This window comes from Excalfactoria chinensis, chromosome Z (assembly GCF_039878825.1).
Source record: "Excalfactoria chinensis isolate bCotChi1 chromosome Z, bCotChi1.hap2, whole genome shotgun sequence".
Lineage (NCBI taxonomy): Eukaryota > Metazoa > Chordata > Aves > Galliformes > Phasianidae > Excalfactoria > Excalfactoria chinensis.
This window is the reverse complement of record NC_092857.1, coordinates 44,587,478-44,610,111: the sequence shown is the minus strand read 5'-3', so window position 1 is coordinate 44,610,111 and position 22,634 is coordinate 44,587,478. Positions and strand designations below refer to the sequence as shown.

Sequence of the window (22,634 nt, the reverse complement as noted above, 5' to 3'; positions counted from 1 at the left end):
CTACATATAGGCAAAGGGACCCTTCTAAGGTGAGTGTCTCACAAGGGTGTTTACATGAAGCAAAAGCAGTGGCAAATGGCTGATTTCCTCAGGGCAACTATATATTGGTACTATCAGTGCAAGTATGAGCTATGTGTAAGAGCCTCTGACTTCAAACCAGCCCACAGTTGCTGGCAATTGCATACAAGCCAATAGCAAAAAAAAAAGGAAAGAAAAGAAAAAAAAAATAAAGAAAGAAAGCCCTAACAGTTCTCTCAGTGTGTAGACCGCAGTACACAAGCTTTGTATTTGCATTACCACAAAGAGATACTGCAAGGAATTCAACTACTGCTTTCCCATTTAATGTAGCATCCTAGGTATTTTAATTAATTTCAGCTAAAAAGAGAACTCTGTATCTATGCTCTGTCCATGAAATTAAATAAACCTCAAGGACCTTGGGGGGAAAGAAAAAAAAAAAAAAAAAAAAAAAAAAAAAAAAAAAAAAAAGCTCATGAATTTACCAAGATGGCAAGCACCAATATTTGCCAAATACCACAACAGATCATTTTGTTTTTTTCAAAGGCAAAGCATTTTTGGGTCATCGTAAGTTTCCTACAGGCATGAGAACTTTCTTCCTAGCAGCTTGCAAAGAAAAGGTGACACAAGCATGACAGTCCCCAAATTAAAACCAAATATGCATGGATATTCTTTGTAATTCGACATGTGACACTTAGTCACATCAAATCTTTCACCTAGAATGCTGCAGTCTGCCCTTGTGCATCAGCATCACCAGGTAAAGTCAGACTGAAAGCAACACACAGTTCTCATAAGTACATTTCTATCTACAAATACATATAGACATCAGGGTAACTATGTTTTTCCTGCATGCAGCTGAAGCCATTTCATTTCCTAGCTGGCATTTATATGCCATACGTTTGTCACAGGCACATCACTGCTCTGAGCAGTGGGGTAATACTTCAGGCCATGCTTTTGTTTGTTTTGATTAAAATGGGTTATAGACATATTGACTGTGACCATGTCATGCCACAGAATTATTGTTTCAGTCATGCTGGGTTAGTCAGTGCCATGGTATTAGGCTGACTAGTTCCTTATATTCTTGAAGGAAAAAAATGGGACAATAACTTCCAGCTTGACAGGATTTCAGTTAGTTTCTCTGCTTTTATTAACAAGCATATAATATTAATTGGCAAAACACTGAATACAAGCTTCACTATCATAAAATCAAAACATTAAGCAATAATCCAAAAAGGCTTATTTAGACAAAACTATCCACCAATAGTACAAAAATTACACAGCAACACAAAGCATAAAAAATTGTAAACTTTCAAATGAAGCTAAGCCAAAAATATGGTTTTACACTGTGACAGTTTCAGTATCTTTATTATGCCACATGAGAGAATAAAGGCTTAGTGGTTGCACTGGCTTATTGTCCCTCAACTGTAAAATAATCTTGTTGCAGAAGGAAAGAACAAACTCTCCTTTCTTCGAATAAGTAACTTGAATTCAAGATTCTAGTAAACCTATGTTTTCAGTTCTGAATAAAAATTAATAGTACTGGAACATCATTCCAGCCTTTAAAAATCAAGACTCCATCCTCCAGCCACACCTACCATCACCTGAACGAACCCTCTGGTTTCTGCAGAATCATTCAGGCTATTTGCAAAGTTAGCAATATAAACACTCGTGGAATCGGACATTTAGTTCCCACCTTCTTACCACTCAACTGGGTAGGTCACTGCGGCTTTGAAAGATTTTCAGGAAGCTCCACAGATCAAACATGGATTAAACAGCAAGACTGGAGCTTTAATTTGTATACAAATAAATCATAAATCCGTGGTAAAATATTACTGTTACCTTGCCACAGAAAGCAAGTTCCTAGAAAGTGTTTGTACTGATTGCAAGTTTTCATGAAAGCAGAGATTGAAGTATTGTTCCCATCTTCCTTAATGTTCTCTCTATAGGTTTTTACTTCAGCAACAGATGCCAAGACCTCTTGGTTACAGTTAATTATATCTTACGTGCAGATTCTGGTGTACAGGACAATTTTTTTTCTCCTCTCATCAACTTTATGCAAAGGAACTGAAGCATTAGCATCTCCAGTGAAATATCCAAACTGAAGTGATCACCTGAGGAAGTAGAGAAACTAGATTTTTTCTGTACAGTTCAGCCTTCTGAACAAAATGCATCTTAAGTTTTGTTGAGAGCACAAGCTTACTAAGATTCACCTGCTGACATACAGACTGGTTGGCTTTTTCCTATTATATTTAGCTCAATGGTAAGATGCATCATGTTGTAAAACAGGCTAGTACTATGGTTACATTTACCATCCAGAAGGAAAATAATATTATATATATATATATATAAAAATATATATATATATATATGTATATCAATCTCCTACAACTAATTATGCTGTTATGAAGACAAAAGAGCCAGATAAGCTTTCAAAGGCTCAGAGCCTATTGGAAAAAATAGCACCATCATAGTTGTAGTCTGATATTTTTTATGGTCCCATATCCCCAGAGATGATAGTGTTGTGTACACTATTGCACAACCAAAAATAATAAATAAATATTTTCAGATTTGATGGTACACAAAGATACCAGACATAACAATGGCACAAGACATTTTCAGATAGGCTGCAAGTCTTGCCGATTGCTTCCACAGTTCACATTAAGATTTCTTGCAAGATCATTTATTTTAGAATATTGCTGACAGAGAGTTCTTGTACTCAGACAGATTTAAATCCCGCACTTCACTCTTAAAATAAAATAAAGAACAAATCAAAAACCAACCTTCCCAGATAACAGTCCCAAATAAAACCCCGTTTGAACAAATCAAAAGTTCCATCTACGTTCCTTTTTAACGGTAAGTAGATGCTACATTTACAATTTAAACATATGCCTAATAAATGCATGTTTCAAACCTATTGCACAAAAACATAAGTAACGTTCTTTGTCCACACAAAACAAAAACATACAAACAAAAGCTAATTAAACTCAATGTAAAAGGAAGAAGCTTGTAAAAACATCTTACAATTTCATTTTATATGCCCATACATAAGGTTGGACCATTGAAACTAAAAATACTTGGATGGCAAAATAAGACAGAAGGCTTAAAATAGAATAAATAATTTCATAGAGTTCACTTTTAACACCCCAAATCTTATTTAAATTTAATATCATATATTCTATCTGATTTCTCTGTTTTTAATGAAACTATATTTAATGAGACTCTGAGCGTGGGTGATTCATCAGTCTCATTGCTGCTGAGGATAATGTAACGAGATATTTCTTTACTGCAATTATTTACCAGCGTAAGCAATTGTGAAAACTACTTCACAGTAGTGCCATTTTGACAAAATCCAAAACAAACTGAGTATGATCTCACTAGGACAGAGAGATATCTATGCTGAGTCCAACTTTCAGTTCAAGTTTGAACAGAACCCCGGTTACTATATAATCTCGATATAAATTAACTGTCTCTTAAGCTTCACAGAAGTGAAACAGAGCTCTGACCCAAAGGAGGCCTCTCTCTCTCAGTTCAATTCAATTGCATTGTCATCTTCTAGTAAGGCTAAAGTAAATAAATATATGGTCCAGACACAATCCCAACCCCTCCTGAGGGAAAGAATATCTATAGCAATGATGCTATGACATATGATTTAGAAAAATAACTGGGATTTATCTCTCTTTTTTTTTTTTTTTTCCTTTTCTTTTTACTGATGAAGCTTTATCAAATGAAAGACATTGCAAAAGCAGTTGCGCACAAATGAGGAAACAAACAAACAGAGAAAACAAAACATCAAAAAAAGCATTTGTAGGTACTAATACTGCCTTGAATTTGCCTATCTATATTGTAATTAACAGAACTTTCAATGTACTGGTAGCACCATTATATATTCAAGTGATTCTAAAGAGAGCTACAAACTTTCAAATATATGTTTTGCACTGCAGATTATTATAGCAAGAGAAAGATTTGAAAGGCTTCTGCATATGCTTTTTTTTGCAGCTGAGTTCTCAGCTGCACAACTGCAGTGGAAAGTGCTAAAATCCTAGCACGCTTTATAAGCACTGCTTCAGAGTCTGGATGTACAAAAGCTTTCTGCAGTACACTCCTTCTGAGGTAGGCAGATCTCACTCAGGAAGCATGCATATACATAAAGAGCGTGGGTTAGTGTGTATGTATCCACATACACATACACACACACACACAAAAACCACCTTAGTCAGCATACATTTTGGGAGCTTTAATTCTGTGTCTACATCAGGTGTAGAGTGTGACTCATATACAGCCCCATTTGTACTCTGCCTCACTAGCTGCAGCCAGTCCCTTACTTACACTGGAATGGTAACAGCATGAACAGTTCCAGAAGGGCCTGGTATGTCAATCTGCATATGCATTTGTAACACCTGCTTTCAGTGTTCTCATTAAAGATTCTAAAAAGATAGACTCATGATCTTGTCTGCTAATTCATGTTAACCAGAGGTAAAAGCTGAAATACATAAGAGCTGGAAACAGCAGAAAAAAACTGGAGCTGAGTTCTGATTCCATTGCTCATAGGTGCATGAACACTCACACAGAAGGCCTGGATATGGAGTTCGGCCTAATGCAAGCATTCAGTTTACCCATCATCTTGCCCTCACATTTGCAGCCCTTTTTAGCATTTGCATCTCCTTTACATCCCCATATTTCAGTAAGCTCCCTTTCTTTCTCTGCCTGCACACCTTTTGATTTACTTCCAATTCTCAATAAATAAAAATGAGAAAGATATTTTATCTTTGCAAAGATAAAGAGAAAATGGAGCATCCCTTCTGCAGCAGCTCAGCTAAGAAAGGAGGGCTGAAGACCCCAAAGAATGAAAGTGCAGGAGATATGCTAAGGAATGTGGTGCTTTGAAAGCTCAAGAAGATGACTTAAAATGCTGAGATAAACCTCTTGCACTATCAGCTTCCTGTTATCAGTAATAAATAATAATTTCTTGCTGAAGAGAGGAATAAGCACAGACAGACAAAGCAGGGCAGTTACAAGCAAGCTTGCTTTCTTATCCAAAGGCAGTTTATAAAAAATAATAATATGTATAGCAGCTAGCATTTTCAGCTGACTGGAAAACCCTTCCAAAAGTTATAAGGTTAACTGTTTCCAGGTATTAATAGTATGTTTGGAGTTCTAGGTAACTCGACACGCTGGCAGCCAAATGCTCTTGTATCTGTACTACATGTGCTACACAGTATACAGCTTGCAGAAATCACTTTCAACTCTGTTTTTAAAAAGGTGACAAATTCAAAAGGCCTTACAAACAATGCAGTGAACACTGCTAAGTGCTAATAAGGGTGCATTCCGTAACATAAACAGTTATATGTGTGTATATGTGTGTACACACATGGCGTGTATGTTACCTTGCACCTGTTAGGGCTGATGCAAGTACAGTTATCATTTAAGGCCAGAAGGTGTAAAAATAATCTTGTCTGACCCCCCAGAACAGTAAGTAACTGTGCTAAAGAAAATGGTACTGTTCCACAGGAAAACAGGTGAGGAAAATACAAAGCTGTTACTAAAATATAAAGCTGCTTCTACTTCTCTGAGGAATTTTTAATCAGTGAAAATTGTGCAATATCACCCAATGTTGTCCACAAGCCAGTGTTTCATTAGCCAGTGAGAATAAATTCTCTTTACAGTAAAAACTGATTTCTGCAAGCCACAGCTACATAAGAAATGCTTATTTATATATATATACTTATATATATATATATATATATATATTTAAAGATCATAAATCTAGCACTTTTGAGTATTTATCATTATGTGGTGCAATATATGCCACAGCAAAATATCAGGGCACATTAAAATCAGCTGCAGAGATTACTATTAATTTTACCAAATCACCATGCAAAAAGGGCATTAAAACTTTACTAAAACAGAAACTGAGGGAGAGCAACAACTGGATAAAACCAACAAATAAGCCCATTGTTTTCCCAGATTTTCAAAAGTTTTCAATGCAGCATAATAAATATCACCAGTCACTATATCATTAGTCATGTTCAATGATCTACAGAACTTGATTAAAGCCAATGCAATCAGGCATACTATACAAGACAAGAACACTTTGCAAAAATATATTTTTAAATATTCAGAATGTGAAAAGTAACTAAATGCAACTTGGTGTCAAAAGCAACATTTTAAAATCACCCCACAACATTCTAACTTATTTCTGTGTAACTGTAAGAGATGAGTCAGGCTGAGCTACATGGAACTGTGAAGTGTTTTCAGTATCTGTAAACTTAGTGCTGGTAGTGTCTTGTTGAGTTTCGATTTCTTTCTTTCATATAAAATAAGTATAAATATTTTCTGTCCAGAAATCCAGATAACACATCCCCAGGAGAAATATTCAGGACAGTCAGCTATGAAAGCACTACAGTCTTCCAAAAGTATTCGGCTGATTCATATCATGTGATTAGTGATGCACTAAGAAGGTGCCAGATGATAGTCTCTGCAAAAAACTCTGTCCAGAAGGACAATAAAGTTCTCTTACAGCAAGTCCATTTTGGGTCTGTAATGTAGCAGTAGAGGTGCTTTCTGCAAGATAGAAATATAAGCTAAGTTAAGAAAAACAAAGCCAGAATTCACCTTTCCAGTAGATAAAACTTTTGTTTCATAAACCAAGGCTTCAACAAACTATCAGAATAGCTGTCTGGTCAGTCAAAACTGCATCAAGACAAGAAGGAATTTCATCTGTGAAACTCATCAAAAGGAGAATCCTTTCCCTTTTGTCAGGAATAGATCACCTTACTGTCAGTTCTATCAAGACTGTTTAACTAAGGAAACCTTGTAAAAGACAAATGCAAATGTCTAGAATTCAGTATAAGATCACACAGTATTTCATATATTTAGTAGTTCAATTCCTCTTCTATGAATATATCCACCGTTCCTTTTTTTGTATATAGGTAAACTTGTAAATTTCTAACATCTAAAACATCTCACATCAAGGAGTAGTGCATCCTGCAAAGAATCATTTCCCTTTATGGAGGTTCTGGAGCCTCTATGAGTTTCATCTTACACTCTCCACCTATTTCACTTAGGATATCAGTACACATTTGCCTTTTCCATTTGACTCAAAAGTACACAAATCTCCATGATAAAGGTGAGCAGCAGAATTCTGCAGATGTAGGTCAATTGGATGCCCTTGTACAATTACTTATTTTTTATAAAAATTCCTAGCACTTTTTTTTTTTTCTTACATTAGGATTTAAATCCTCACAAATTCAGTTAGCTTACAAGCCATTTTTTTTTAAAGTTCAGCACACTGTTTTCCCTAGTATTTATTCCTCTGCATTTACCTACATAGAACTTGAGGCATCATCCATCAATCTCTGATCACACAGTACTGTAAAGGCTTGCTAAATCCATTGTGATTAATCTGTTTGCTATCCCAAATAACCATAGCATTGTCACTGAGCTATTACTGCATTTTCAAACCTCATTCCTGATCACTCAAGAGCAAATTTCAGTAGGATGATAATTGTGACATGTCTGCAAATCAGAAGCTGACCTTTGCCTTCTATCTGTATCTGCAATGCAGCTGTATGTAGAAAAAAACTGTTTTACTACACACAGACATGGAGACACTTTCCTACTTCCACCTGCACATCTTTCAGTCATCCGAAGCCACTAAGTTGTTCTATCTCAGTATACACTGTAAGCTTAGGTTCTGTTTGTTGTTCATTATTCCAACTCCTATTTCAAAGAGCACCGAATATACATAGTGAATCTGTAGGTGTGACTATTCATAAGTGCCCAACTTTGCAATTCATTCTTACATCCATTTCACTTGAGATGCTATTATTAATGTGATAACTAACACTTACAATGAATGCTCCACTTTATTATTCAGCTGCAAAGGGGTTGTTCAGTGAAACAACAATCGGTAAGTCAAAGATGTACTCCAATACATTTAACATGCCATGTTTATGCCTACTAAACCCTGTTGGAATTCTCCTTAACTAAGACAGGCAAGCATTGCAATTACTCTTTCTCCTTGAGAAATTAAGTGGTCTTGTTCAGCTACAGGAAAGAACTGCTTTGAAAACTTTTGCCTTTCCTGCATCACAGTTCCTTTCCCCACCTACACAGAGTACAATCAGTTTCACCTGTCACAGCTAAAATTAATACTTTCTCGCAGCTTCCAATTAATTTGCCAGTTGATCACAGTTCGACAGCTGACACGACATACCATTTTCCCTTGTTTAGTTATATTTAATTCTACTTTCCTTCACTTTCTTAGAATCAAATTTAACACTTACTGTTTAAAAGTGCTGCATTAAATAGCTACGAGTTTACAGTTATTGCTTCGTAATTGTGAGCAGCACACATTTCAAAAACATTCTTAATCCAGATGTTTTATGGTTTATTTGAAATCACTATGTCATACCTTAAATCTCCATCTTGTAACAACTACAAACTTGAGTGTGTGGTCCTTGCCAAGAATCTCTTCATTGCATAATATGTCCAGCTGACAAAAGAAGACAGTGAACGTGTTGAGACACAATCTGTGAAACATTTTTCAAACAATACTACAAATGTAGGGCATGATTTCTTTTCTCCAAAGACCATGGAACTATTCATCTTGCAGTTGCACTGCAGACAAAAGTAGTTTTAAAAAAGAAAACAATGCCTTTTCTCAACATAGAAGTGCTGTACCTATCTCTAATACACTGCATGAACTGGAAATAACTGTTTGATTTACCTTCCCAAGCAGAGCTAATGCCCTCTTCCCAAAAGCGTTACAATATTTTGCTGGGCATTCTAAAAATCTAGCAATAACTCAAACCTTGAAAAACTTGCAGTAAGCAATTGCCTAGAAACTTAACACTTGCTACCACAGATAAATTACCTGGCACTAGTACACTGACTGCACCACAGTTTATACATCCTATAAGAAAGTGGAAGAGGTAACAGAAGAATAAACAGTACCCATTACAGTTTGTTCCTTCATTAGGAAGGATAATAGACTGTTACATCAGAGACTACTGGCATGGAACAGGGAGTTTAAACACAAAATCAAAGCTCTGCCTGTAGAAAAATGTCTAATTCAAAGGGTAAAAAATCCCCTTTTGAAACAGTGATGCTACTGTTGGGCTCCAGCCATGATTCAACAGTTTATAAACCAGATGATGACAAGAGAGAAGATACTCCAGTTTTGTCTCAGGAAGCCTAGCTAAGCTAGGGGACATACTCCAACTAAAAGAGAGTGGTGTGAAATTAGAGAATCTAGAAAGCAAAAACAATATAGATACAAACCAACTGCTGAACAATTTGAGTAGAAAGGTGCTGACACTCCAGACTGGAAAGCAAATGATTGAGATGAAAGGAGACTGTGAGCAAATGGTAAAGTGAGAGAAGTGGTAAACAGAAGCTGCATTACATGTTTGCCTTAAATGTTAATTTGGAATCTGAAATGGAAAGAATTGCCTTTCTTATGGTACAGTTCACTGTAAGTTCTTCACATCATTCCAAGTATTCCCTTGGAAAGCATGGGCAAAGCACTTTGCTTGTGGTAGGCAGCAACTTCACTGACAGCACAGAGAAGAGCAAAATATTCATGCTGCTTTCCCTGATGGTCAGCATCAGTAGTGCTTAGCTATTTGTTACTGGCTGTTCCCTGCAGTGAATGTGAAACCTCTGCCAAGGACCATGCATATGAAACAGCCATATATGTACCTGGATATAATGTATGAAACAAAGCTCCTTGAAAAGTCTGTTACAGCGCATGTAGAAGCTCATAACAAAGCCATTTGGTGCAAGTATAGATATGAAAAGATGCACTGCAAACTAATAGGCAAAATCTTTATAAATCCAAGAGAGAAAAAGAAGTACATTTTAATTGTAACACCTAGGATAAGGAGATTATGGGAAATCTACAGGAAATAAGACCATAACTTCTAAACTGAATGTGAAAAAACGTATTTGTAGAAAAAAGACTTGTTTAAGTTCACCTCCTTAGCTTACAAAAATGGCTATACAGAAATACAATTTAAGACGCTGTGATTGTTGCTGCTCTCAGAAAGTAAAATAAGATGTTGCCTTGAAAAAGAATGATCCCACACTTTTTCATAGGACTTTTTATACACAGAATTCTATTTGAAGATTAAAATATTACCTCATTAAAAGAAGAAAGGTTTAGTTTTTTGGCAATGAACTTCTTTAGATGCAGGACTGTTGCTTGTGCTGAACAGCGAATCCATTTTCGTTTTAATCCACGCAGTTTGCTGCTATTGCATTCCAAGCAGATGCTTACCTTCAGGAAAAAGCAAGCAGTCAGGGCTGGCTGCAGCAAGTTACTGCAGTCCTCATTATGTGTCCATAAGCTTACATTATGTTTACATTAATATAGTGAAGTGAAAAATACTAATATTCCTTAAACTGAAATACATGCAGTCCAATTAAAGAAAACATTTCCTAAGAACTTGTCACTTAGTGATAACCATGCTTGACTAAAAATTCTTCTCTGAGCTTTTTTTCTCAATGATGAAAAAGGAATGTGTCAATGCATATTCACAGGCTGACAACTGCTCATGAGGGCCCTACATCTAATAAGAATCTGAAATACAATAAGAAAACTGTTTTCAATTCTTAACAATTGCTTCTACTGTAACTCCTTGCTTTTAATGTAACTGCTAATTCCAGAGAAATTCAATTTAAGTTTAAAAGAAAATTGCAAATTTCAAAAGGGTGGATAAAAATGATTTAACATACTTATAAAATTCTAAGGAGATAAGCATCAAAATAAAGTTTATTCCGCTTCTATGCTCCAATTCTCACTTTTCTCATCCATCAAATTGTAATTTAGTTTAAGCTCTGTGATGATTCGCTTTATGTGCTAAGAAGATCTAGTATTAGGTACAATCCCTCTGGAAGTTCTCTTGTTTTATAATTGAAAATTAATGCAAGCTAAATTTACACTGGAGACACAAGAAAAATATAAAAGGCATGGCTAGAATATCCTAGCAATATCCTAGCTATTTCACTTTCAAATGTGCACTGTATTTACAACTTGATGGTTGACCTTCTGGCGTTCTTACTATTTTTATGGTATAGAACTTTCACTGTCTAAGTATTAGAGATCTAAAACAAAATAAATATTAAGTAAAGAGAAAAAGGTTTAATTCATAATTATTGATACACATTCAGTACAGTGTATCAGAATAACATTAAGATACTTCCATTCATAAAGGGACCCGTGTAATCTGAATCTGTATTAAGCTGAAAGCCAGCAAACAGCTTGAAACTCAGTAAAAGGTCAAAAATACGAAGTTTTAACAAAAAAAAGCCTTTAAAATATTATCCATTCCTGCTGTCTCTCAAAGATTAACTCATACTTACATGAAAACACAGTGCAACACTGCATCTTGTTTTTGGCAGAGAACAACAGCAAAACAAAAATAGCATGAGACAGTTGCTTTTCTTTGTTAATATAACTAAGCCCTAAAGCTAGAACACCAGATAAAAATAAAACACGATCTCTGAGCCTACCTGTTCATCACTTCGGTGGTAGTCATTATCTTCTTCCTGTTTTTCCTCAGAAGTTTCTTTGTTTGAATTTTCATCTGTTTTAGTTTCACCTTAGATAAGAAAGTAGGTATGTGGGATAACATTTTTCAGCAGATTCTCATGTTAATGTGATTCAAGCAGCAGAGTTCAGGAGTGCAATACAGAATAACTTCCTAGACAGTAATTATTTGGTTTAGCAACACTAGCTGCTAACAGACCCACATGTAAAACAGCAGAACAAGCATACAGTTCAACTGCTAGCACTGCAGGAGTTGCATAGTTTCACTGAGTCCCCATGTGGGTACTACCCTGGAGATCACCTTCATCAAGAGTGAAGGAGAAGCTAAAAACAAAGGTTTCATGAACAAACAGGAGGCAAAACCAGACTACATGCACCATGTTGCACAGCGTGATGAAGTAATTCTTAAAAACCTACTGGACATACACCAATGGCAGACCTGTTAAGATAGTTATAAGCAGCATCCTACCCAAGAAAGAATAAATAAATAAAAACATTTACCATTCCGATGAGAATCCAGATGCTGCTTTGCAGAACATGTCTCCCCTTTGATGTCTCCTGGAACTTCCATGCCCAGTTTGTGATAAAATTCCCTTTGCTTTTTCATTTCCGCTGTTTAAAAAATTGTAAATATTAACCCCTGTAATGAAGTTCTAATACAATATTTCTGATGTTACTCCAAATCTCTCTCTTCGCAGGTGGAACAAAACTGCCAACAAGTAGTGATGTTGTCACCAGTTAATGTTCTATCTTTGCTATTGCATCAAGACATGCCTGAATTGAAGCCAAAACTACAAAGTCATCTGTATAGCTACTATTATAATATTCTTATTAAAATGAGACAATTTTAAGTACTTTGCCTTATTCTGAATCCCTCCCACAACATTTTAGTTGAACCACTGTTTTTGAATTTTCATTTACTGTTCTCATTTTCAATATGCTAGAAATAATTTTCCATTTTTTCATCATAAGTGAATTAAGAGATTCTATTTAAATGAAAGGTGTGACGTTAATAAGACAAAAACATCACAGGGCAGTTACTGTAAAGTACTTGTTTATTTGAACAGATCCAGTCTCAAAGAGAATTATGAAAATACGAACTGCTGAGGAAGGACTTGCTCAGTAGAGGAAAACCTCACTGAAACTAAAAACAGCCTGGAATTATATTCTACCTCTGGGAATTCGGGAAATTTGGCATAATAGGTCCACAGCTTATATAGAAAAAAAAAAAAACCAACACCAAATGACAGCTGCACTGTGACAACATGTAAAAGCTGAACTAATGTTGTGGTTTAGGTAATACTGTTTTTTGACTAAATATCCCATCTTGGTTTTTTTTTTGTTTGTTTTTTTTTTTTCCCCCTCTCCATAACATTACTGGTAGTACAGATACGAAGCCAAATCAATCACAATAAATAGAATTAATGAAAGAACACATTTTCCACTGTATATTTTATTTCTCCTCAGTCTCCCTTCCCCCTTCCCTTTCTGTATGTCGTTACTTGAAACTGTGGGATTTTTTTATATGGTTGTAGGTTTTTCTTGCTTGTTTGTTTTGTAACTCTTACAGAGGTATGTGCAAAACTATGTCTGATAAAAGGATCATACTACAACTTACCTTCTTGGAGGCCTGGCACAAGTTTGTAAACAATATCTTGCATTGTTCTGTCATGACTATCAAGGGGGAAAAAAACAGAATCAGAAGCTCAACCCAACTAGCTTGTTTCAAAACATTTGTGTTAAACAAGCCCCGGTGCTAGATTTATTTACAAGCTCTAAATCTGTTGAAGAAGAATTTGAATTCTCAAGTTGGTATTTACAAAAAATAAGAGGTTAGAGTAGTTAGAAAGGAACTGAGATAAAGTAAAAACTAAGACAGAAAGCCCATTGAAATAAGAGGAAGAATTAGGCTTTTCCCAACAGCAATCAGGCTCATATGTCAATCAGTAATCTCAAAATTCCTTGAAATTTTAAGGTGAACACATTTTTAGTAGAAAAGAATCACCTATAGTATGTTTTCTGTATCTACAGATTCATCTTTCACCTCCCTGCATTATCCCTGCTAGTATTAACAAAAATTAAAGAAAATAACACACAAACAAGCACGCACACACATACAGAAAAAGAAAGGAAAGAAAGGGGAGGGGAGGAGAGGAAACAACATAAAGAAAATTTGATTTTGCTTTTAAGCCATGCTTTTATCTATGAAGCCCATGTGGATAATGTTTCCCAAATGAAAGAGGAGAAACAAACTCATACGTGCCAGGTATGTCTGAAATTCTAAACCTTAATAGCAAGCTCACAAATACAGATCTCAGTTTTAAATCATAACTTACTTACTGTTTACCTCAGTTTCTAGATTAGTCTACAATAAGACACTGTCAGAAAGAAACACAGGATTACCCTAAATTCTAATTCATAAATAAAACCAGAAATAATCTAAGTATCTGTCTCAGCTGCTGCAAGGTCATTACCTCAACAGACCCTGCAGTATGAAATCCTGGATCTGACTTAAATAAGAGAACGAGCTTCCACAAGTAGTCACAGGTTTCTCATCACCTGACGTGCACTTCACAGCAGTGGAGACCAGTGAACAATTACAGAAATGATAACAATTCAAGGAGTGTAATGGATGATTATGTATCTCCTGAAGTAGGACTACACAGAGAACCAAAATATTAATCCAAAATTCATATAATTTCAAGCAATAGCAATCCCATTTACACGGGATTGGATTTTCATGTGCCATATGGAAGTTTTGGCAACATATCCAAAAATATTTCAACAGAAATGAGTGAACCTACCATCACCTTGAGATCAGAAGTGAGCAGTTAAAATCATTAAGAATTGTAAAAGAGAAGACACATTTGGTTTATAGGTTCTCCAGACAAGGTAGATGAATACAAATGAGAAATCCATCCAGTGAAACTTTTGACCAACAATTCTTTATTCCATAAATAAATAAATAAGACAAAAGTAAGCTAGGCCGACTATTTTAGTCTCAAAGGAGTGGTACTTTATAATCATTACAGGTACAATACTTCCTTTGAAGTGTATTCAGTGACCAAACACAATTTGTGAATTCCTTTCTATATTTTCTCAATTTGATGCTCTGCTTCCTGGCCCCTTTTGGCATTGAAAACAAACTTCTAAGCCAAGACACTGTATTCCTGTAGCTTTAGAGTAGATGAAGATGCTGTCTTGAGCCACACTAATTCCCTCCTCCCTATTGGCATCTACTTGTGCATTCAAAGCATACACTGATATTATCTGACATGAATGTGTCATATGCTATCATATATATACACATATCAGACACTAAAGTTTTGCTGATTTAGTAGAATTATTATTTTTATACATGTTTCACATGTGACTTCTATGATCCATTAGAACTTGTTCAAAACTAAACAGTGAAGTGTGTACTCTGCATGTTATTAAGCCTTAAGAATCCTAACAGATATGGAGAAATTTAAAATTTGTAGGAAAATCTGATCTTGTATCTCCTCATACAATTTCATCCAAACTTACATTTAAATTTATAGCCTGCTGATCAGAACATAAGACAATCCAGGAGAAAGCTGTCCTGTATTAGAGAGTTTAAAACAGCCTAGAGTGAAACTAGTTGCATTTTTGCTTTCATACTTACCCAATATACTGCAAAGGGTGGCTCTGATGTATAACAATTCTACATGTGGGACAAGTGTTGTTTTCTTCCAAATATTTCACCAGGCAGCTTCTACAGACTGACAAAATGGACATCCATAATTAAAAAGAAATAAAAAAAGCATACTGAAAAACAAAAAGCTTGTTTTTTATATCCTTGCAAATACTTGTTACTGAAGTATACATAAGGGCAATTTTTTTCCATCATACCAGCATGTCTAACCATGCAGAATGCAGTTTTCAACATTTTTCACAAAGGCTCTTGATACAGGGAAGTGCTGCACTTAGCATTAAAGCACCTTTACTTAGACAGAGTCTGCCTAACACAGCACACAACACACAATCCCATTCTGGAACTTACTAGAACAGCTATTTCTATTAGGTCAACTTGCAGCATCCTGTTTGCACAAATGATATTACAGGCACTGTATGTCATTAAGGTACTAAGCCAATTTGCTTTAACCATGGCCACTTGCAGAAGTAAGGCATGCTGTGGAAATGAAACTAGAACAAAGAAATTATTTTAAGCAGCATTTTTTTTCCTTCCTTCCTTCCTCTCTTCCTCCCTTCCTCCCTCTTTCTTTCCTTCTTTCCTTCTTTCTTTTTCTTTCTTTCTTTCTTTCTTTCTTTCTTTCTTTCTTTCTTTCTTTCTTTCTTTCTTTCTTTCTTTCTTTCTTTCTTTCTTTCTTTCTTTCTTTCTTTCTTTCTTTCTTTCTTTCTTTCTTTCTTTCTCTTTCTTTCTCTTTCTTTCTCTTTCTTTCTTTCTCTTTCTTTCTCTTTCTTTCTTTCTTTCTTTCTTTCTTTCTTCCTTTCTTTCTTTCTTTCTTTCTTTCTTTCTTTCTTTCTTTCTTTCTTTCTTTCTTTCTTTCTTTCTTTCTTTCTTTCTTTCTTTCTTTCTTTCTCTCTCTCTCTCTCTCTCTCTTTCTCTCTCTCTCTCTTTCTCTCTCTCTCTCTTTCTCTCTTTCTTTCTTTCAAAAAATAAAAGAATTTCTGTAACTACAGTGCCATCTAGCTCTCAGATAGGATGACGGTACATTTCAATAAACAGCTGGTGATATCAAGAAAATTACACAGCACCAAAGCAGGCATAAGAACTTTGTACTTTATATTGCATTTACACATTCATAGTGACAATACCACATCTGGTAGAGGTTGTGGCCATGTCAAGACTTATAGCTATGAACACAAAGCACAGATCTTGCATAGCAATATGCAGTGGAATGCCACAGCAGTAGTTCTGTTTTCCTATTTCAATCAATCTTCCAGTCTGGAAGAACAGCACGTCAGTTCCTACTAATCTGAACTCAGTGTAAGTCAGCCTAGATCCTGACAGGCTTATTAGTCCACCTACAGCACCTAAATAAATTCAATTTGATGGCTTATATTTGATGGCTCTACAGTCTTCTTGTCAGTTTTTTGTTGTTGCTTTGTTTTGTTTTCTTCTCAAGGTCAAGTTGGGATTAATAAACTCTCCTGAACATGGAAGTCCTTGGAATACAGGACAGATAATATGCTAAATATTCTAGAGTCTGAAACAAAGTAATACTAGAGAATTTCCATTAAGTGTGTTTTCAAAATTTCTTCATTTATTCAGATAGTTGGACACTGCAGCCCTAAACTGAGTTGTATATTTTCTTACTTTCACAGTACACTTAAGGATTTCCAAGAACATGTACTAGAAAAGGAATAGTAAGGTTGATTATTTGTGCAGCTTTACTCCTCTTGACAATATCCATTCTATATCTAGATCAACAAACAGGTGTTATTCACCATCCTCACGAACTCACAGAATAACATCTTCTTTTTCTCATTTCAAAATATCATTTACACGTAAACATCAGTGAACGTCAAATTGAAAATATCAAGGTTTATAAAGACCTACATATTTCTGACAACCTGGAACTTTGACCAAGAGACAGAGGTGCACTAAAAGAGATTTAATAATGAGTTTCTACTATTGAATCTTTAATCTGCTCATTTGAAGGCCTACCTGTCACCAACAATCTAGAGATAGAGAAATCAAGTATAAGCGGAAGTGAAAAAGTGTTTCCCCTCAAGGTGATTCTCACCACAGGTTTCAAGCATGCTCTTTACCGCTGAAAAGCCTGTGAATGTCTGAAGTGGGGAATATGAAGAAAAATGAGATAACTGCATAGCTATGAGTAGAAGCAGAAAGAAAATTACAACTCAGCAGAGAATTAATTATCTCAACAGGCAAGACACTTTCAGGGTAGACTCTGCAAGGATGCTTTCCCAGGAGTATGTATCATTAGTACTAACATTCACAACATAAAAAATGGCAACTTGCAGAAAATGGGTTTTGTTTGTTTGTTTTTAATATAAAGCTGTACCTCCTGTACAATAAATAAATAAATAAAGCAGTAGAACCTAGCAAGCGGTATTCCCCAGCTACTGAAGTACTACATATTAATGAAGACTTCATAAATGAATGTGAGAAACAGCATAGATTATATCGACAGAGAGAAAGGGCTGTTTGTACTTGTAATGATCAGAAAAGAACTCTCTAGATCTGAGTCAGCCATGTGACTTTGCAAAATAATGTCTTCATTTGTAATCTTGTTAACAGTAGTAGTTGAGAAAAAAATTAAGCAGAAGTCAAGCTTCAGGATCAAACTGTCTCCCTACACTCCAGGAAGTACACTATGGAACTTATAATATGAAGCATTAGCAGAAGGGACATGAAAACAAACAGAACGGCATGGAAGTGTGACAAGAACAATAAATTTATTAGAACTGATAAACATAACTTAGAAATGAAATACAATGGAAAATGTAATCTTAGACAAGTATTCTAACTTTCAGGTGGTAAAAACTTTCAGTGGAGATGAAGCAGTTGCAATAAAATAATTAATTCCCTTCCAAAAAAAAGCTTAGGACAGTGAAGCTATTCAAACAAAATACTAGTTTTATCAGAGTAATATGCTACAAAATGCATGTGGTTTCTGAAGTTGCATGGCAAGTACTATTAAATAGTCTAATACAGTTCTAAACAAACAAAACTAATGAAGTTCTAAGCTCTTAGAAGATAAAACCAGACAAAGAGAAGGGTCCAGCTTACATAAATGTGTTGGTTAACTGTAGGGATTCTGAAGACACAGCTCAAAAATTACTTTTGCTAAAACCTTGTAATATAAAGATACCTTTGAGGCAGCTACAAAAGATATTTAATGCTACTACCACAAGTCTTTTGATTGGAAGGTTAATTCCTCAGATGACTTGGCAAAGGAAACTCTGATTCAAGACAAATAACAGCTCTGGCACTGCCACTCTGGACTATATTCCTCCACAGAAGGAATGATTTATATTGAGTATTTCTGGACCTTTGTCCATCACCATTTTTCAAACCTCATCACTTTTATATCCCATCATGTCAACAATGAAGATACTGGGGTGAATTTATAACTTCAAAAGACATTCTTTGTTTTTTATTGTTGTTGTTTGTTTTTGTTGTGGCTTTGTTTGTTTGTTTGTTTTATATCTAAGGCTTTGTGATGTTCTAAGGCCTAATTCACTGATGTGAAACTTGAAATTCACAGTGCAATATAACAATCTCATTAAAGTGTTCCAGAACAAAAACCTACTTCCAGACTACATAATATATTTATTCCTCACCAAATGTGTCTGCTCTCTTCATGGGGACAGGAGAGCAAGAGATATTTGGGAAGCTCCAGGTAGAAAACATATACTGTGTCAAATGTCATGGAAGAGAGAACTTTGCATACCACATTCTTTCAGCATGAAAATAGGCTGCATTTTTGAATATGTATATTACCACTTCTATATGGCTTCAACTTTGTGCGTTACAGTTTTAGCATCCTCTCTTCACTCACTTTGTAAAGACAATGACATCATTTTGTCAAAAAATAAATTAAAAAGTCTAGAAAAGCATGTATTTTTCCGGCTGCTGCACAGCAAAGTTCCGAATCTAAAAACTGTTACATCATGTTGCACATCAAGGGGAAAAGAAACAACAATCCCTTGAACGTAATTACAGTCATACTTACATGTATGTAAGCATTCTGTTACAGTGGTAGCATCAATCAGGTATCCATTGCACAGACGACAGGTTATGTGGGCATTAATGTCCCAGAGCTTAATCTTTCTTGTTAGCATCTTTGGTTTCTATAGAAAAGAAAACATACACAAACACAGTTGCAGTGATGAAGTAAAGTGATAAATTATTAACTATAACTTCCCTTAAAGATATGTTTACACAACTTAAGGTTCTCATACGCTGTATACATATACACACATGCATGTACATACATACACACACACACACACACAAAGATAGCACTAACTTTTAGAAAACTTAATGGAAATAGAAGGTGTGAAGTACTGGTGATTTCACATTATTTCAAGACAAAGTCTCACTAGCACAGAAAACAGTCTTTCTACCACACTGTTAATAAGCCCCCCACTGCTTGGAGTTAAGGCGAAAATCGTATCATTCTGCTGATATAAGCAATTACCAGTTACAGAAGAAATTTCACCAAAAAAAAAAGAAAAAAAAAAGAAAAAAAGAAAAAAAAAAGAGATAAAATCCTCAGAACAATTAGAAAATATTTTTGAGACTGAGAATTCAAAAGAATTGCTTCTGATTTGGCACAGTATGTTCAACCACACTTAAGGCCTGCCTTTATTCATTATATTAAAGCATCATTTTGAAGTCATCTCAGTAACAGCTGGAAAGCAAACATGGAATTTCTTTTTATTTAAATGGGGGTTAATAGAAGAACATGTTCCAGACTAAAATTGCCTCACTGGTAGAATTGCGGTTTGTTGTACTAAGCAGTGTGAACTAGAAAGCTTTTCTCTTTTCAGTACAAAGGACAGCATAACTACCCTTAAGCAGGCAAAAATGAAAAATTAAAACTTAAACAGCTCATTAACTTCTTTGGCAGCAACCTTAGCTGCTCCGAGAAAACGGTTTACAAAACTTATGACTTAGGAAGCACACTGTTACCTTTAAAATATGTACATAAATATCTTTTTCAATATATGTATACATATACCCGTATATACATTAAAAATATGTAAGTTTTCAAAATACACTGAGAAGAAAACTAAGAGAATTTTATTGTCACACTAAGTTGACAGCATTAACAAAATGGCAGGCCAAACTGGCTTACAACTCAGTACATTTGCCTCCTGCACTGCAGATGTGACCATATTACACTGCTCTCTGTTACAGTAACTGTCCGTGGCTCATGAACACCAATAGTATTCCCACTAAAGCAGATGAAAACACTTCAGAATTTTCATGGTAACTCATCTTCCCCAAATTTCACAAAGAAATATTTTAACAAGTTTGTCTTACCTTTACCTCAGTGCATCATATCTTTTTTCTTTTGTTTACTGAAGTAGTATTAAGCAGAAAAGACTATACATCATATAGCAAACCTTCATACCAATCTAATCTAAACTAGTGTTGACGAAGTACTTTATGTTCCATTATAACATTGGAAAAGCACATAATTTACCACAAGTTCATGAAGTTCTGTACTGTCCTTCACAAAATGGACTAGGAAGAATTCTAGTATTTGTGGTTAAGAAATAGACAAGTGTCAAACTTTTTCTATGGCATCTGAGATTTCTTAATTAAGCTAGCAACTAGCTTCTGACAGAAGAATGAGAAGCACAAACTCTAGCACCCAGATCAAAACACAGTTCAGAATCTATTCTAGGAACTTATTTACTTTTCTAAATCTTAATTTATAGTTTTGTTTCTAACTATTTCAAAAGCAGGTGCAAAAACTCAACACTTTCAATCTAGTCTATGAGGTGTCCAGTTAAAGAAGATACTACATGAATCACTTAACATTTCTAACACTCGGGGTAAAAGGTTTTTAGCATCATTCTCACAAACAGTTCAGGAGATGGATTTAAACTACTATTCATGTATAGAGCACTTTGTAAATCTTAATTCACAATGCATAAAAGAGAACTTAAGCTACAAGGATACTTAGAGAGGCATTACTAATACAACCCTATTTGTCAAGACATGAATTCAGAGAGAAGTGTTCAGGATTACCATAAACTGACTTCAACAATTAAAGAGGCAGAAAAGTCAGACATTACGGTGAAAGCTGATGCAATTTATACAATTCTCAGCAACAGAAAAAGAAAAATAAATAAAATACATCCAATATAATATCCAAAGCAAGTCTATCTGGCAAACTCATGAACCAAAATGTTAAAGAAAACTATAATCTGACATGAAATCATGTAATTTCAGGGCACAGGCCAGAATCCTAATTTTTTGAATAGCATTTTCAGAACATAACAGCACTTTTTCACAGTTGAACACTGCAAATATTAGGTTCATATAAAAATTAACAAGGCAAATCTGTATGACACAGTGCTCCATTTGTACTCCCATACAGTTATCTTCTTAAATCGTAACGCACATGCAAGAAATCTCAATCTGAAGGAAATGTAGATATCTTCCTGAGTCTCTTAGTCTGTAGGCCGAACAGTGACATCTGATCTAAAAGTGAAGCTTTTCACTCCTCACCTAGCAAACATTTTAGAGTCAAAATACAATCCTCCTCCCTCAAAATCTTGTTGCTGGAACAAAAAGAAGTCACAGTTCTCAAGCCTAGAATCACAAAGCACTCTGAACAACAGATGCTTCCTAATAATCTGAATCTCACCTGCTTTTACAGGAAACAAAAAACACAGAGAAATGATCACTCAGCAGGTTACAAAGACTCACAGGGTCATGTTGATCAGAAGTAACTTCCCAAAAGCTCTAACCCCACTTTGCACTCAAAGTGACACAATTTAAAATTGAGTTACTCTTGGGCGCAGTCCTGCTGCACTCAAACATATGCAAGAAAGGATACTCCACAGTATCTCCAGGCTATCTATTCCAGGCTCTGACCACCCTCATTGCCAAAAAAAAAGAGCTCCAACTATTTAATGGCACTGAATGGTCCTGTGCTGTAATTTGTGTGCAATGCCTCTCATCTGAACAGGGTGCGCCTCTGAGAACAGAGTGGCTCTATTCTCTTGGTTACTGTCTGTAAGCATATGAACATAACAACACCATCTTCCCTTACACTTACAAAAAACAACTTAGGATACACATACAAAAAGCACAGCATACAAAAGCAGCAATACCAATATCTCAGACAATAGCTGAAGAACTACTGATAACCCAAATATTTAGTACTTTGCACTGGAAAATATTTTTGAGTTGGGACAACATTAATTGGAGATGTACTGCCTTAAAGAATTAGGAAACCTTCAGGAGTTTGACAGACCTGAAACAATTCTTGAAAGAAGTGATGTTTGAAAGTGCTGTGGTTAAACCAGCAGGCAGCTAAATACTACAAAGCCACACTTGGGTGAAAAAAGGAGGAGAACCCGTGGCATGAGA

General features: G+C 35.3%; 1 protein-coding gene across 3 annotated transcripts in view; it reads right to left on the bottom strand.

Annotated features, from left to right (window-relative positions):
* Nucleotides 1–495: 495 nt before the first annotated feature.
* Nucleotides 496–22,634, bottom strand: part of PCGF3 (polycomb group ring finger 3) — a 55,909-nt gene continuing 33,770 nt past the window's right edge. For all 3 annotated transcript variants that reach the window (XM_072360452.1, XM_072360454.1, XM_072360453.1), the window contains 8 exons: nt 19,255–19,372; nt 15,213–15,309; nt 13,185–13,240; nt 12,068–12,178; nt 11,530–11,618; nt 10,157–10,294; nt 8,429–8,509; nt 496–6,576 (listed from right to left, as the gene is read on the bottom strand). In XM_072360452.1, coding sequence (XP_072216553.1) covers nt 6,529–6,576; nt 8,429–8,509; nt 10,157–10,294; nt 11,530–11,618; nt 12,068–12,178; nt 13,185–13,240; nt 15,213–15,309; nt 19,255–19,363 — 729 coding nt within the window. In that variant the 5' untranslated portion in view covers nt 19,364–19,372 and the 3' untranslated portion in view covers nt 496–6,528. The remainder of the gene's footprint in view (nt 6,577–8,428; nt 8,510–10,156; nt 10,295–11,529; nt 11,619–12,067; nt 12,179–13,184; nt 13,241–15,212; nt 15,310–19,254; nt 19,373–22,634) is intronic.